A 13694-nucleotide genomic window follows, 5' to 3' on the forward strand; every position below is an offset into this window, starting at 1 on the left:
ATACAAAGTAACATGATGTATCCAACCCTCTAGACACACCGCAATCACCAATATACAAAGTAACATGATGTATCCAACCCTCTATACACACCGCAATCACCAATATACAAAGTAACATGATGTATCCAACCCTCTAGACACACCGCAATCACCAATATACAAAGTAACATGATGTATCCAACCCTCTAGACACACCGCAATCACCAATATACAAAGTAACATGATGTATCCAACCCTCTAGACACACCGCAATCACCAATATACAAAGTAACATGATGTACCCAACCCTCTATACACACCGCAATCACCAATATACAAAGTAACATGATGTATCCAACCCTCTAGACACACCGCAATCACCAATATACAAAGTAACATGATGTATCCAACCCTCTATACACACCGCAATCACCAATATACAAAGTAACATGATGTATCCAACCCTCTATACACACCGCAATCACCAATATACAAAGTAACATGATGTATCCAACCCTCTAGACACACCGCAATCACCAATATACAAAGTAACATGATGTATCCAACCCTCTAGACACACCGCAATCACCAATATACAAAGTAACATGATGTATCCAACCCTCTAGACACACCGCAATCACCAATATACAAAGTAACATGATGTATCCAACCCTCTATACACACCGCAATCACCAATATACAAAGTAACATGATGTATCCAACCCTCTAGACACACCGCAATCACCAATATACAAAGTAACATGATGTATCCAACCCTCTAGACACACCGCAATCACCAATATACAAAGTAACATGATGTATCCAACCCTCTAGACACACCGCAATCACCAATATACAAAGTAACATGATGTATCCAACCCTCTAGACACACCGCAATCACCAATATACAAAGTAACAGGAGATGACTGCAAGTATTATATTCATATACAATGTATCTAACCCTCCATACACACCACAAGCAGCACGATACAAAGTAACACGAGAACATTGCTCTTACTATATCCATATACAATGTATCTAACCCTCCATACACACCACAAGCAGCACGATACAAAGTAACACGAGAACATTGCTCTTACTATATCCATATACAGTGTATCTAACGCTCTATACACACCACAAGCTGCACGATACAAAGTAACATGAGAACATTGCTCTTACTATATCCATATACAATGTATCTAACCCTCCATACACACCACAAGCAGCACGATACAAAGTAACATGAGAACATTGCTCTTACTATATCCATATACAGTGTATCTAACGCTCTATACACACCACAAGCTGCACGATACAAAGTAACATGAGAACACTGCTCTTACTATATCCATATACAGTGTATCTAACCCTCCATACACACCACAATCAGCACGATACAAAGTAACATGAGAACATTGCTCTTACTATATCCATATACAGTGTATCTAACCCTCCATACACACCACAATCAGCACGATACAAAGTAACATGAGAACATTGCTCTTACTATATCCATATACAATGTATCTAACCCTCTATACACACCACAAGCAGCACGATACAAAGTAACATGAGAACATTGCTCTTACTATATCCATATACAATGTATCTAACCCTCCATACACACCACAATCACCAATATACAAAAGTAACCTGATGTATCCCTCCCTCTAGACACACCACAATCAGCCATGAGACGACTGCGCTTATTATATCCATATACAGTGTATCTAACCCTCCATACACACCACAATCACCAATATACAAAAGTAACCTGATGTATCCCTCCCTCTAGACACACCACAATCAGCCATGAGACGACTGCGCTTATTATATCCATATACAGTGTATCTAACCCTCCATACACACCACAATCACCAATATACAAAGTAACATGAGAACATTGCTCTTACTATACCCATATACAATGTATCTAACGCTCTATACACACCACAAGCAGCACGATACAAAGTAACATGAGAACATTACCCTTACTATACCCATATACAATGTATCTAACGCTCTATACACACCACAAGCTGCCGTGTACAGAGTAACATGAGAAGACTGCCTACATTCGGCTCCTGACGACACTTCTATACGTCTATATTATAGTGGCTGAGCCCCTCGATGTGTCTTATGCCACGGCGGTTGTTTTTGGGCTTCAGTCGCACAGAAAGTTGCAAAAAAAGGTTGCAGAATCGAGACCGCTGTAGGGACCACTGCGCCAACCTGCGCCTAAATGTCCGAAATCATCAATTCCGTGGTATTGTGAGAGCCAGACTATGCAAATAATGTCTGGGCCACAGGGGCTCCGCTCTGTCCTATGGCCATAGCATTTGTACCACAACTGCCCCTAACCCTAATTACCCCAATGTATTTAACTCTCTACACACACCACAATCAGATACAAAGTAACAAATTAACATGGGAAAATTACTCATATCCATATACAATGTATCTAACGCTCTATACACACCGCAAGCAGCACGATACAAAGTAACATGAGAACATTGCTCTTACTATATCCATATACAATGTATCTAACGCTCTATACACACCGCAAGCAGCACGATACAAAGTAACATGAGGACATTGCTCTTACTATATCCATATACAATGTATCAAACCCTCTATACACACCACAAGCAGCACGATACAAAGTAACATGAGAACATTGCTCTTACTATATCCATATACAATGTATCTAACGCTCTATACACACCACAAGCAGCACGATACAAAGTAACATATAAGTATCTAACCCTCTATACACACCACAAGCAGCACGATACAAAGTAACATGAGGACATTACTCTTACTATATCCATATACAATGTATCTAACGCTCTATACACACCACAAGCAGCACGATACAAAGTAACATATAAGTATCTAACCCTCCATACACACCACAAGCAGCACGATACAAAGTAACATGAGGACATTACTCTTACTATATCCATATACAATGTATCTAACGCTCTATACACACCACAAGCGGCATGATACAAAGTAACATATAAGTATCTAACCCTCCATACACACCACAAGCAGCACGATACAAAGTAACATGAGGACATTACTCTTACTATATCCATATACAATGTATCTAACGCTCTATACACACCACAAACGGCACGATACAAAGTAACATATAAGTATCTAACCCTCTATACACACCACAAGCAGCACCTATACAAAGTAACATGAGGACATTACTCTTACTATATCCATATACAGTGTATCTAACGCTCTATACACACCACAAACGGCACGATACAAAGTAACATATAAGTATCTAACCCTCTATACACACCACAAGCAGCACGATACAAAGTAACATGAGGACATTACTCTTACTATATCCATATACAGTGTATCTAACTCTCCATACGCACCACAAGCAGCACGATACAAAGTAACATGAGAACATTGCTCTTACTATATCCATATACAATGTATCTAACCCTCTATACACACCACAAGCAGCACGATACAAAGTAACATGAGGACATTACTCTTACTATATCCATATACAGTGTATCTAACTCTCCATACACACCACAAGCAGCACGATACAAAGTAACATGAGAACATTGCTCTTACTATATCCATATACAATGTATCTAACCCTCCATACACACCACAATCAGCACGATACAAAGTAACATGAGAACATTGCTCTTACTATATCCATATACAATGTATCTAACCCTCCATACACACCACAAGCAGCACGATACAAAGTAACATGAGAACATTACTCTTACTATATCCATATACAGTGTATCTAACGCTCTATACACACCACAAGCTGCACGATACAAAGTAACATGAGAACATTGCTCTTACTATATCCATATACAATGTATCTAACCCTCCATACACACCACAAGCAGCACTATACAAAGTAACATGAGAACATTGCTCTTACTATATCCATATACAGTGTATCTAATCCTCTATACACACCACAAGCAGCACGATACAAAGTAACATATAAGTATCTAACCCTCCATACACACCACAAGCAGCACTATACAAAGTAACATGAGAACATTGCTCTTACTATATCCATATACAATGTATCTAACCCTCCATACACACCACAAGCAGCACGATACAAAGTAACATGAGGACATTGCTCTTACTATATCCATATACAATGTATCTAATGCTCTATACACACCACAAGCAGCACGATACAAAGTAACATGAGAACATTGCTCTTACTATATCCATATACAATGTATCTAACGCTCTATACACACCACAAGCAGCACGATACAAAGTAACATGAGAACATTGCTCTTACTATATCCATATACAATGTATCTAACGCTCTATACACACCACAAGCAGCACGATACAAAGTAACATGAGAACATTGCTCTTACTATATCCATATACAATGTATCTAATGCTCTATACACACCACAAGCAGCACGATACAAAGTAACATGAGAACATTGCTCTTACTATATCCATATACAATGTATCTAATGCTCTATACACACCACAAGCAGCACGATACAAAGTAACATGAGAACATTGCTCTTACTATATCCATATACAATGTATCTAATGCTCTATACACACCACAAGCAGCACGATACAAAGTAACATGAGAACATTACTCTTACTATATCCATATACAATGTATCTAACCCTCCATACACACCACAAGCTGCACGATACAAAGTAACATGAGGACATTGCTCTTACTATATCCATATACAATGTATCTAACCCTCTATACACACCACAAGCTGCACGATACAAAGTAACATGAGAACATTGCTCTTACTATATCCATATACAGTGTATCTAACCCTCTATACACACCACAAGCTGCACGATACAAAGTAACATGAGAACATTGCTCTTACTATATCCATATACAATGTATCTAACCCTCCATACACACCACAAGCAGCACGATACAAAGTAACATGAGAACATTGCTCTTACTATATCCATATACAATGTATCTAATGCTCTATACACACCACAAGCAGCACGATACAAAGTAACATGAGAACATTACTCTTACTATATCCATATACAATGTATCTAACCCTCCATACACACCACAAGCTGCACGATACAAAGTAACATGAGAACATTACTCTTACTATATCCATATACAATGTATCTAACCCTCCATACACACCACAAGCAGCACGATACAAAGTAACATGAGGACATTGCTCTTACTATATCCATATACAATGTATCTAACCCTCTATACACACCACAAGCTGCACAATACAAAGTAATGGCCTCCATGGATTCTAGATCCGTTATTTAGATACAATGTCCTGACCCTAATGCACCTTTACCCCCTCAATATCCGGAGCCCAATTCCTTAACCCTTTCCCGTGCACACCCCACAAATCATGGCGTCTGCCCCCGATTCCTGGGAGGAAACCTCGGGATCCCGGAGAGTTGTGACTGTCAGAGACTTTTTGTATATTTTGTGCTGCGTTTTCCCCGAGGCGCGGACAAACATGGATCCAGCCGGGAGCTGATAGCGCTCTGACCTTTGTTCCCTCCGACACTGTGCACCGAGCGGCCGAGGGGGAAACAGATCCCCGGCCCCGGAGTGACATATATATATATATATACACCAGGCCAATCACACCGGGAGAAAGCTACAACAACAGGGAGTATACAGGGGACCGGCTACAGGGAGTATACAGGGGACCGGAGCACATAGAGGGACCGGCTACAGGGAGTATACAGGGGACCGGCTACAGGGAGTATACAGGGGACCGGCTACAGGGAGTATACAGGGGACCGGCTACAGGGAGTATACAGGGGACCGGCTACAGGGAGTATACAGGGGACCGGCTACAGGGAGTATACAGGGGACCGGCTACAGGGAGTATACAGGGGACCGGCTACAGGGAGTATACAGGGAGCAGGGGACCGGCTACAGGAAGTATACAGGGAGCAGGAGAGCCGGGGACCAGCTACAGGGAGTATACAGGGAGCAGGGGACCGGCTACAGGGAGTATACAGGGAGCAGGGGACCCGGGGACCGGCTACAGGGAGTATACAGGGAGCAGGGGACCGGCTACAGGGAGTATACAGGAAGTATACAGGGAGCAGGAGAGCCGGGGACCGGCTACAGGGAGTATACAGGGAGCAGGGGACCGGCTACAGGGAGTATACAGGGAGCAGGAGACCCGGGGACCGGCTACAGGGAGTATACAGGGAGCAGGGGACCGGCTACAGGGAGTATACAGGGAGCAGGGGACCGGCTACAGGGAGTATACAGGGAGCAGGGGACCCGGGGACCGGCTACAGGGAGTATACAGGGAGCAGGGGACCGGCTACAGGGAGTATACAGGGAGCAGGGGACCCGGGAACCGGCTACAGGGAGTATACAGGGAGCAGGGGACCCGGGGACCGGCTACAGGGAGTATACAGGAAGTATACAGGGAGCAGGAGAGCCGGGGGCTCTGTTGGAGAATATACAGGGGACACAAGGAGCAGAGGATAGGACCCTCTGTATAAGGATGTGGTAAGACTGCAGAGTCTCCTCATATAAGGACTAGAACAAGATCTGAGGCAAAGGGATCAGTAAAGAGGTCACTGTACGAGGAGCAGATCTGGAGCGCAGGCAAGAAGTTAATGCACCGATATAATGCACCGATATAACGTCCCGATATAATGCACCGATATAATGCACTGATATAATGCACCGATATAACGTCCCGATATAATGCACCGATATAACGTCCCGATATAATGCACCGATATAATGCACCGATATAATGCACCGATATAATGCACCGATATAATGCACCGATATAATGCACCGATATAATGCACCGATATAATGCACCGATATAATGCACCGATATAACATCCCGATATAATGCACCGATATAATGCACCGATATAATGCACCGATATAATGCACCGATATAATGCACCGATATAATGCACCGATATAATGCACCGATATAACGTCCCGATATAATGCACCGATATAACGCACCGATATAATGCACCGATATAATGCACCGATATAATGCACCGATATAATGCACCGATATAACGTCCCGATACAATGCACCGATACAATGCACCGATACAATGCACCGATATAATGCACCGATATAACGTCCCGATATAATGCACCGATATAACGTCCCGATACAATGCACCGATACAATGCACCGATATAATGCACCGATATAATGTACCGATATAATGCACCGATATAACATCCCAATATAACGTCCCCATATAATGCACCGATATAACGCACCGATATAACATCCCGATATAATGCACCGATATAACGCACCGATATAACATCCCGATATAATGCACCGATATAACATCCCGATATAATGCCCCAATATAACGCACCGATATAACATCCCAATATAATGCACCGATATAATGCACCGATATAATGCACCGATATAATGCACCGATATAACGCACCGATATAACATCCCAATATAATGCACCGATATAATGCACTGATATAATGCACCGATATAATGCACCGATATAATGCACCGATACAACGTCCTGATTTAATGCACCGATATAACATCCCGATATAATGCACCGATATAACGCACCGATATAACATCCCGATATAATGCACCGATATAACATCCCGATATAATGCCCCAATATAATGCACCGATATAACATCCCGATATAATGCACCGATATAACGCACCGATATAACATCCCGATATAATGCACCGATATAACATCCCGATATAATGCCCCAATATAATGCACCGATATAATGCACCGATATAATGCACCGATATAACGCACCGATATAACATCCCAATATAATGCACCGATATAATGCACCGATATAATGCACTGATATAATGCACCGATACAACGTCCTGATTTAATGCACCGATATAACATCCCAATATAATGCACCGATATAACATCCCGATATAACATCCCGATATAATGCACCGATATAACGCACCGATATAACATCCCGATATAATGCACCGATATAATGCACCGATATAACGCACCGATATAACGCACCGATATAACATCCCGATATAATGCACCGATATAATGCACCGATATAATGCTGCGATCGATACAGCATCCCGATATAATGCACCGATACAACGTCCTGATATAATGCACCGATATAACATCCCGATATATTACTGCGATCGATACAGCATCCCGATATAATGCACCGATATAACGTCCCGATATAATGTCCTGATATAATGCACCGATATAACATCCCAATATAACGTCCTGATATAATGCACCGATATAACGTCCCGATATAATGTCCTGATATAATGCACCGATATAACATCCCAATATAACGTCCTGATATAATGCACCGATATAACGTCCCGATATAATGTCCTGATATAATGCACCGATATAACATCCCAATATAACGTCCTGATATAATGCACCGATATAACATCCCGATATAATGCACCGATATAATATCATTGAATAACGTATCAAAATAATGTCCTGCTATAATGCACTGATATGACACTTTCTTTAAATTAGGGCAGGAGCCGAAATACAGACCAGAGCCGGTCTATACAGAAGCTACAGACAGGGGTCCCTACATCCAGGAGCTACAGACAGGGGTCCCTACATCCAGGAGCTACAGACAGGGGTCCCTACATCCAGGAGCTACAGACAGAGGTCCCTACATCCAGAAGCCGAGGTCCCTACATCCAGGAGCTACAGACAGGGGTCCCTACATCCAGGAGCTACAGACAGGGGTCCCTACATCCAGGAGCTACAGACAGGGGTCCCTACATCCAGGAGCTACAGACAGGGGTCCCTACATCCAGAAGCCGAGGTCCCTACATCCAGGAGCTACAGACAGGGGTCCCTACATCCAGGAGCTACAGACAGGGGTCCCTACATCCAGGAGCTACAGACAGGGGTCCCTACATCCAGGAGCTACAGACAGGGGTCCCTACATCCAGGAGCTACAGACAGGGGTCCCTACATCCAGAAGCCGAGGTCCCTACATCCAGGAGCTACAGACAGGGGTCCCTACATCCAGGAGCTACAGACAGGGGTCCCTACATCCAGGAGCTACAGACAGGGGTCCCTACATCCAGAAGCCGAGGTCCCTACATCCAGGAGCTACAGACAGGGGTCCCTACATCCAGGAGCTACAGACAGGGGTCCCTACATCCGGGAGCTACAGACAGGGGTCCCTACATCCGGGAGCTACAGACAGGGGTCCCTACATCCAGGAGCCGAGGTCCCTACATCCGGGAGCTACAGACAGGAGTACCTACATCCAGGAGCTACAGACAGGGGTCCCTACAACCAGGAGCCGAGGTCCCTACATCCGGGAGCTACAGACAGGAGTACCTACATCCAGGAGCTACAGACAGGGGTCCCTACATCCGGGAGCTACAGACAGGGGTCCCTACATCCGGGAGCTACAGACAGGGGTCCCTACATCCAGGAGCTACAGACAGGGGTCCCTACATCCAGAAGCCGAGGTCCCTACATCCGGGAGCTACAGACAGGGGTCCCTACATCCGGAAGCTACAGACAGGGGTCCCTACATCCGGGAGCTACAGACAGGGGTCCCTACATCCGGGAGCTACAGACAGGGGTCCCTACATCCAGGAGCAACAGACAGGGGTCCCTACATCCAGGAGCTACAGACAGGGGTCCCTACATCCAGGAGCTACAGACAGGGGTCCCTACATCCAGGAGCAACAGACAGGGGTCCCTACATCCGGGAGCAACAGACAGGGGTCCCTACATCCGGGAGCTACAGACAGGGGTCCCTACATCCGGGAGCTACAGACAGGGGTCCCTACATCCGGGAGCTACAGACAGGGGTCCCTACATCCGGGAGCTACAGACAGGGGTCCCTACATCCGGGAGCTACAGACAGGGGTCCCTACATCCGGGAGCTACAGACAGGGGTCCCTACATCCGGGAGCTACAGACAGGGGTCCCTACATCCGGGAGCTACAGACAGGGGTCCCTACATCCGGGAGCTACAGACAGGGGTCCCTACATCCGGGAGCTACAGACAGGGGTCCCTACATCCAGGAGCTTCAGACAGAGGTCCCTACATCAAGGAGCTTCAGACAGGGGTCCCTACATCCGGGAGCTACAGACAGGGGTCCCTACATCCGGGAGCTACAGACAGGGGTCCCTACATCCAGGAGCCGAGGTCCCTACATCCGGGAGCTACAGACAGGAGTACCTACATCCGGGAGCTACAGACAGGGGTCCCTACATCCAGGAGCTACAGACAGGGGTCCCTACATCCGGGAGCGACAGACAGGGGTCCCTACATCCGGGAGCTACAGACAGGGGTCCCTACATCCGGGAGCTACAGACAGGGGTCCCTACATCCAGGAGCTACAGACAGGGGTCCCTACATCCAGGAGCTACAGACAGGGGTCCCTACATCCAGGAGCTACAGACAGGGGTCCCTACATCCGGGAGCTACAGACAGGGGTCCCTACATCCGGGAGCTACAGACAGGGGTCCCTACATCCAGGAGCTACAGACAGGGGTCCCTACATCCAGGAGCTACAGACAGGGGTCCCTACATCCGGGAGCTACAGACAGGGGTCCCTACATCCGGGAGCTACAGACAGGGGTTCCTACATCCGGGAGCTACAGACAGGGGTCCCTACATCCAGGAGCTTCAGACAGGGGTCCCTACATCCAGAAGCCGAGGTCCCTACATCCAGGAGCTACAGACAGGAGTCCCTACATCCGGGAGCTTCAGACAGAGGTCCCTACATCCAGAAGCCGCGGTCCCTACATCCAGAAGCCGCGGTCCCTACATCCAGAAGCCGCGGTCCCTACATCCAGAAGCCGCGGTCCCTACATCCAGAAGCCGCGGTCCCTACATCCAGAAGCCGCGGTCCCTACATCCAGAAGCCGCGGTCCCTACATCCAGAAGCCGCGGTCGCTACATCCAGAAGCCGCGGTCGCTACATCCAGAAGCCGCGGTCCCTACATCCAGAAGCCAAGGTCCCTACATCCAGAAGCCAAGGTCCCTACATCCAGAAGCCAAGGTCCCTACATCCAGAAGCCAAGGTCCCTACATCCAGAAGCCAAGGTCCCTACATCCAGAAGCCAAGGTCCCTACATCCAGAAGCCAAGGTCCCTACATCCAGAAGCCGCGGTCCCTACATCCAGAAGCCAAGGTCCCTACATCTAGAAGCCAAGGTCCCTACATCCAGAAGCCAAGGTCCCTACATCCAGAAGCCAAGGTCCCTACATCCAGAAGCCAAGGTCCCTACATCCAGAAGCCAAGGTCCCTACATCCAGGAGCTGCGGTCCCTACATCCAGGAGCTGCGGTCCCTACATCCAGGAGCTGCGGTCCCTACATCCAGGAGCTGCGGTCCCTACATCCAGGAGCTGCGGTCCCTACACCCAGAAGCCGGGGTCCTTGTATATAGACTGGGGACATCCTGTGTATAAGTTTGCAGCACACATGGGGGTCCCTATAGCGAGGGGGTCCCCGGCACTCACCTCTCAAACTCCGGCGGAGCGTCGGGCTCGGTCAGCATGCTGGTCCCCGCACAAAGTCCCTTTGTCACAGATGCCACCTCCGATCGCTGGAAGGGAACCTGTCAAATGAGTCCAGAGCGGGGAGTGAAATGCGGAGCTCCAGACACTCTCTTCCCTCCGCAGACGCTCTCTCCTGTCACAGACACTCTCTTTCTCCCTCTGTGTCTCTCACACCACTAGAAGTGCTTGACCAGATTCTTAAAGGGCCAGTAGCAGCGGCAGCGCAGGAGCCCCCCCTGTAATTCAGTGATCCTCATCCCGGGGACACGAGCCGCGCTCTCAGAGACCCTCTCCCAGCGCTCTCGCTACAGCTCAGGGACCCTCTCCCAGCACTCTCTCTATACAGTCCAGGGACCCTCTCCCAGCGCTCTCAGAGACCCTGTCCCAGCGCTCTCGCTACAGCTCAGGGACCCTCTCCCAGCGCTCTCTCTATACAGTCCAGGGACCCTCTCCCAGCGCTCTCTCTATACAGTCCAGGGACCCTCTCCCAGCGCTCTCTCTATACAGTCCAGGGACCCTCTCCCAGCGCTCTCTCTATACAGTCCAGGGACCCTCTCCCAGCGCTCTCAGAGACCCTCTCCCAGCGCTCTCGCTACAGCTCAGGGACCCTCTCCCAGCGCTCTCAGGGACCCTCTCCCAGCGCTCTCTCTATACAGTCCAGGGACCCTCTCCCAGCGCTCTCTCTATACAGTCCAGGGACCCTCTCCCAGCGCTCTCTCTATACAGTCCAGGGACCCTCTCCCAGCGCTCTCTCTATACAGTCCAGGGACCCTCTCCCAGCGCTCTCTCTATACAGTCCAGGGACCCTCTCCCAGCGCTCTCTCTATACAGTCCAGGGACCCTCTCCCAGCGCTCTCTCTATACAGTCCAGGGACCCTCTCCCTGCGCTCTCTCTATACAGTCCAGGGACCTTCTCCCTGCGCTCTCTCTATACAGTCCAGGGACCCTCTCCCTGCGCTCTCTCTATACAGTCCAGGGACCCTCTCCCAGCGCTCTCTCTATACAGTCCAGGGACCCTCTCCCTGCGCTCTCTCTATACAGTCCAGGGACCCTCTCCCAGCGCTCTCTCTATACAGTCCAGGGACCCTCTCGCAGCGCTCTCTCTATACAGTCCAGGGACCCTCTCCCTGCGCTCTCTCTATACAGTCCAGGGACCCTCTCCCAGCGCTCTCTCTATACAGTCCAGGGACCCTCTCCCAGCGCTCTCTCTATACAGTCCAGGGACCCTCTCCCAGCGCTCTCTCTATACAGTCCAGGGACCCTCTCCCTGCGCTCTCTCTATACAGTCCAGGGACCCTCTCCCTGCGCTCTCTCTATACAGTCCAGGGACCCTCTCCCAGCGCTCTCTCTATACAGTCCAGGGACCCTCTCCCAGCGCTCTCGCTACAGCTCAGGGACCCTCTCTCAGCGCTCTCTCTATACAGTCCAGGGACCCTCTCCCAGCGCTCTCTCTATACAGTCCAGGGACCCTCTCCCAGCGCTCTCTCTATACAGTCCAGGGACCCTCTCCCAGCGCTCTCTCTATACAGTCCAGGGACCCTCTTGCAGCGCTCTCGCTACAGTCCAGGGACCCTCTGTGCCACCTTCCCCAGCAGCGCTCTCGCCCCCTCCCACCCCCCATGTTGCTCTGGAGAGGGAGCACAACAATCACACATTGTTCCCAGAGAAGAAAAGCGAGTGTGACAGATTGAAATCTAGCAGAGGCCCCTCCGAGGGACAGCGCTCTCTTACCTGCTGTCTCTCTCCCTACACACTTTCTGCACTCTCTCATTGCAGGCAGCTGCGCTCTTCTGTCTCTGTGTCTCTTTTCCCAAACTCTCTCCTCAGTTTCTTCCTATGTCTATTCGCACTCTCCTGTCTGCTGTCTCTTTTCCCAAACTCTCTGCTCTCTCTTTCTCTCCTGTCTGCTGTCTCTTTTCCCACACTCTCTGCTCTCTCTTTCTCTCCTGTCTGCTGTCTCTTTTCCCACACTCTCTGCTCTCTCTTTCTCTCCTGTCTGCTGTCTCTTTTCCCACACTCTCTGCTCTCTCTTTCTCTCCTGTCTGCTGTCTCTTTTCCCACACTCTCTGCTCTCTCTTGCTCTCCTCTCTGCTGTCTCTTTTCCCACACTCTCTGCTGTCTCTTTTCCCACACTCTCTGCTGTCTCTTT

At 48.2% G+C, this 13694-nt stretch overlaps 1 protein-coding gene across 1 annotated transcript in view; it reads right to left on the bottom strand.

Annotated features, from left to right (window-relative positions):
• SOX5 (SRY-box transcription factor 5) overlaps positions 1-13388 on the bottom strand; it is a 188132-nt gene extending 174744 nt beyond the window's left edge. Inside the window, exons 1-2 of the mRNA XM_072144730.1 lie at positions 13277-13388; positions 11507-11604 (exon numbers count right to left, since the gene is read on the bottom strand). Coding sequence (XP_072000831.1) covers positions 11507-11544 — 38 coding nt within the window. The 5' untranslated portion in view covers positions 11545-11604; positions 13277-13388. The remainder of the gene's footprint in view (positions 1-11506; positions 11605-13276) is intronic.
• Positions 13389-13694: the final 306 nt, after the last annotated feature.

This window comes from Engystomops pustulosus, chromosome 4 (assembly GCF_040894005.1).
Source record: "Engystomops pustulosus chromosome 4, aEngPut4.maternal, whole genome shotgun sequence".
Classification (NCBI taxonomy): domain Eukaryota; kingdom Metazoa; phylum Chordata; class Amphibia; order Anura; family Leptodactylidae; genus Engystomops; species Engystomops pustulosus.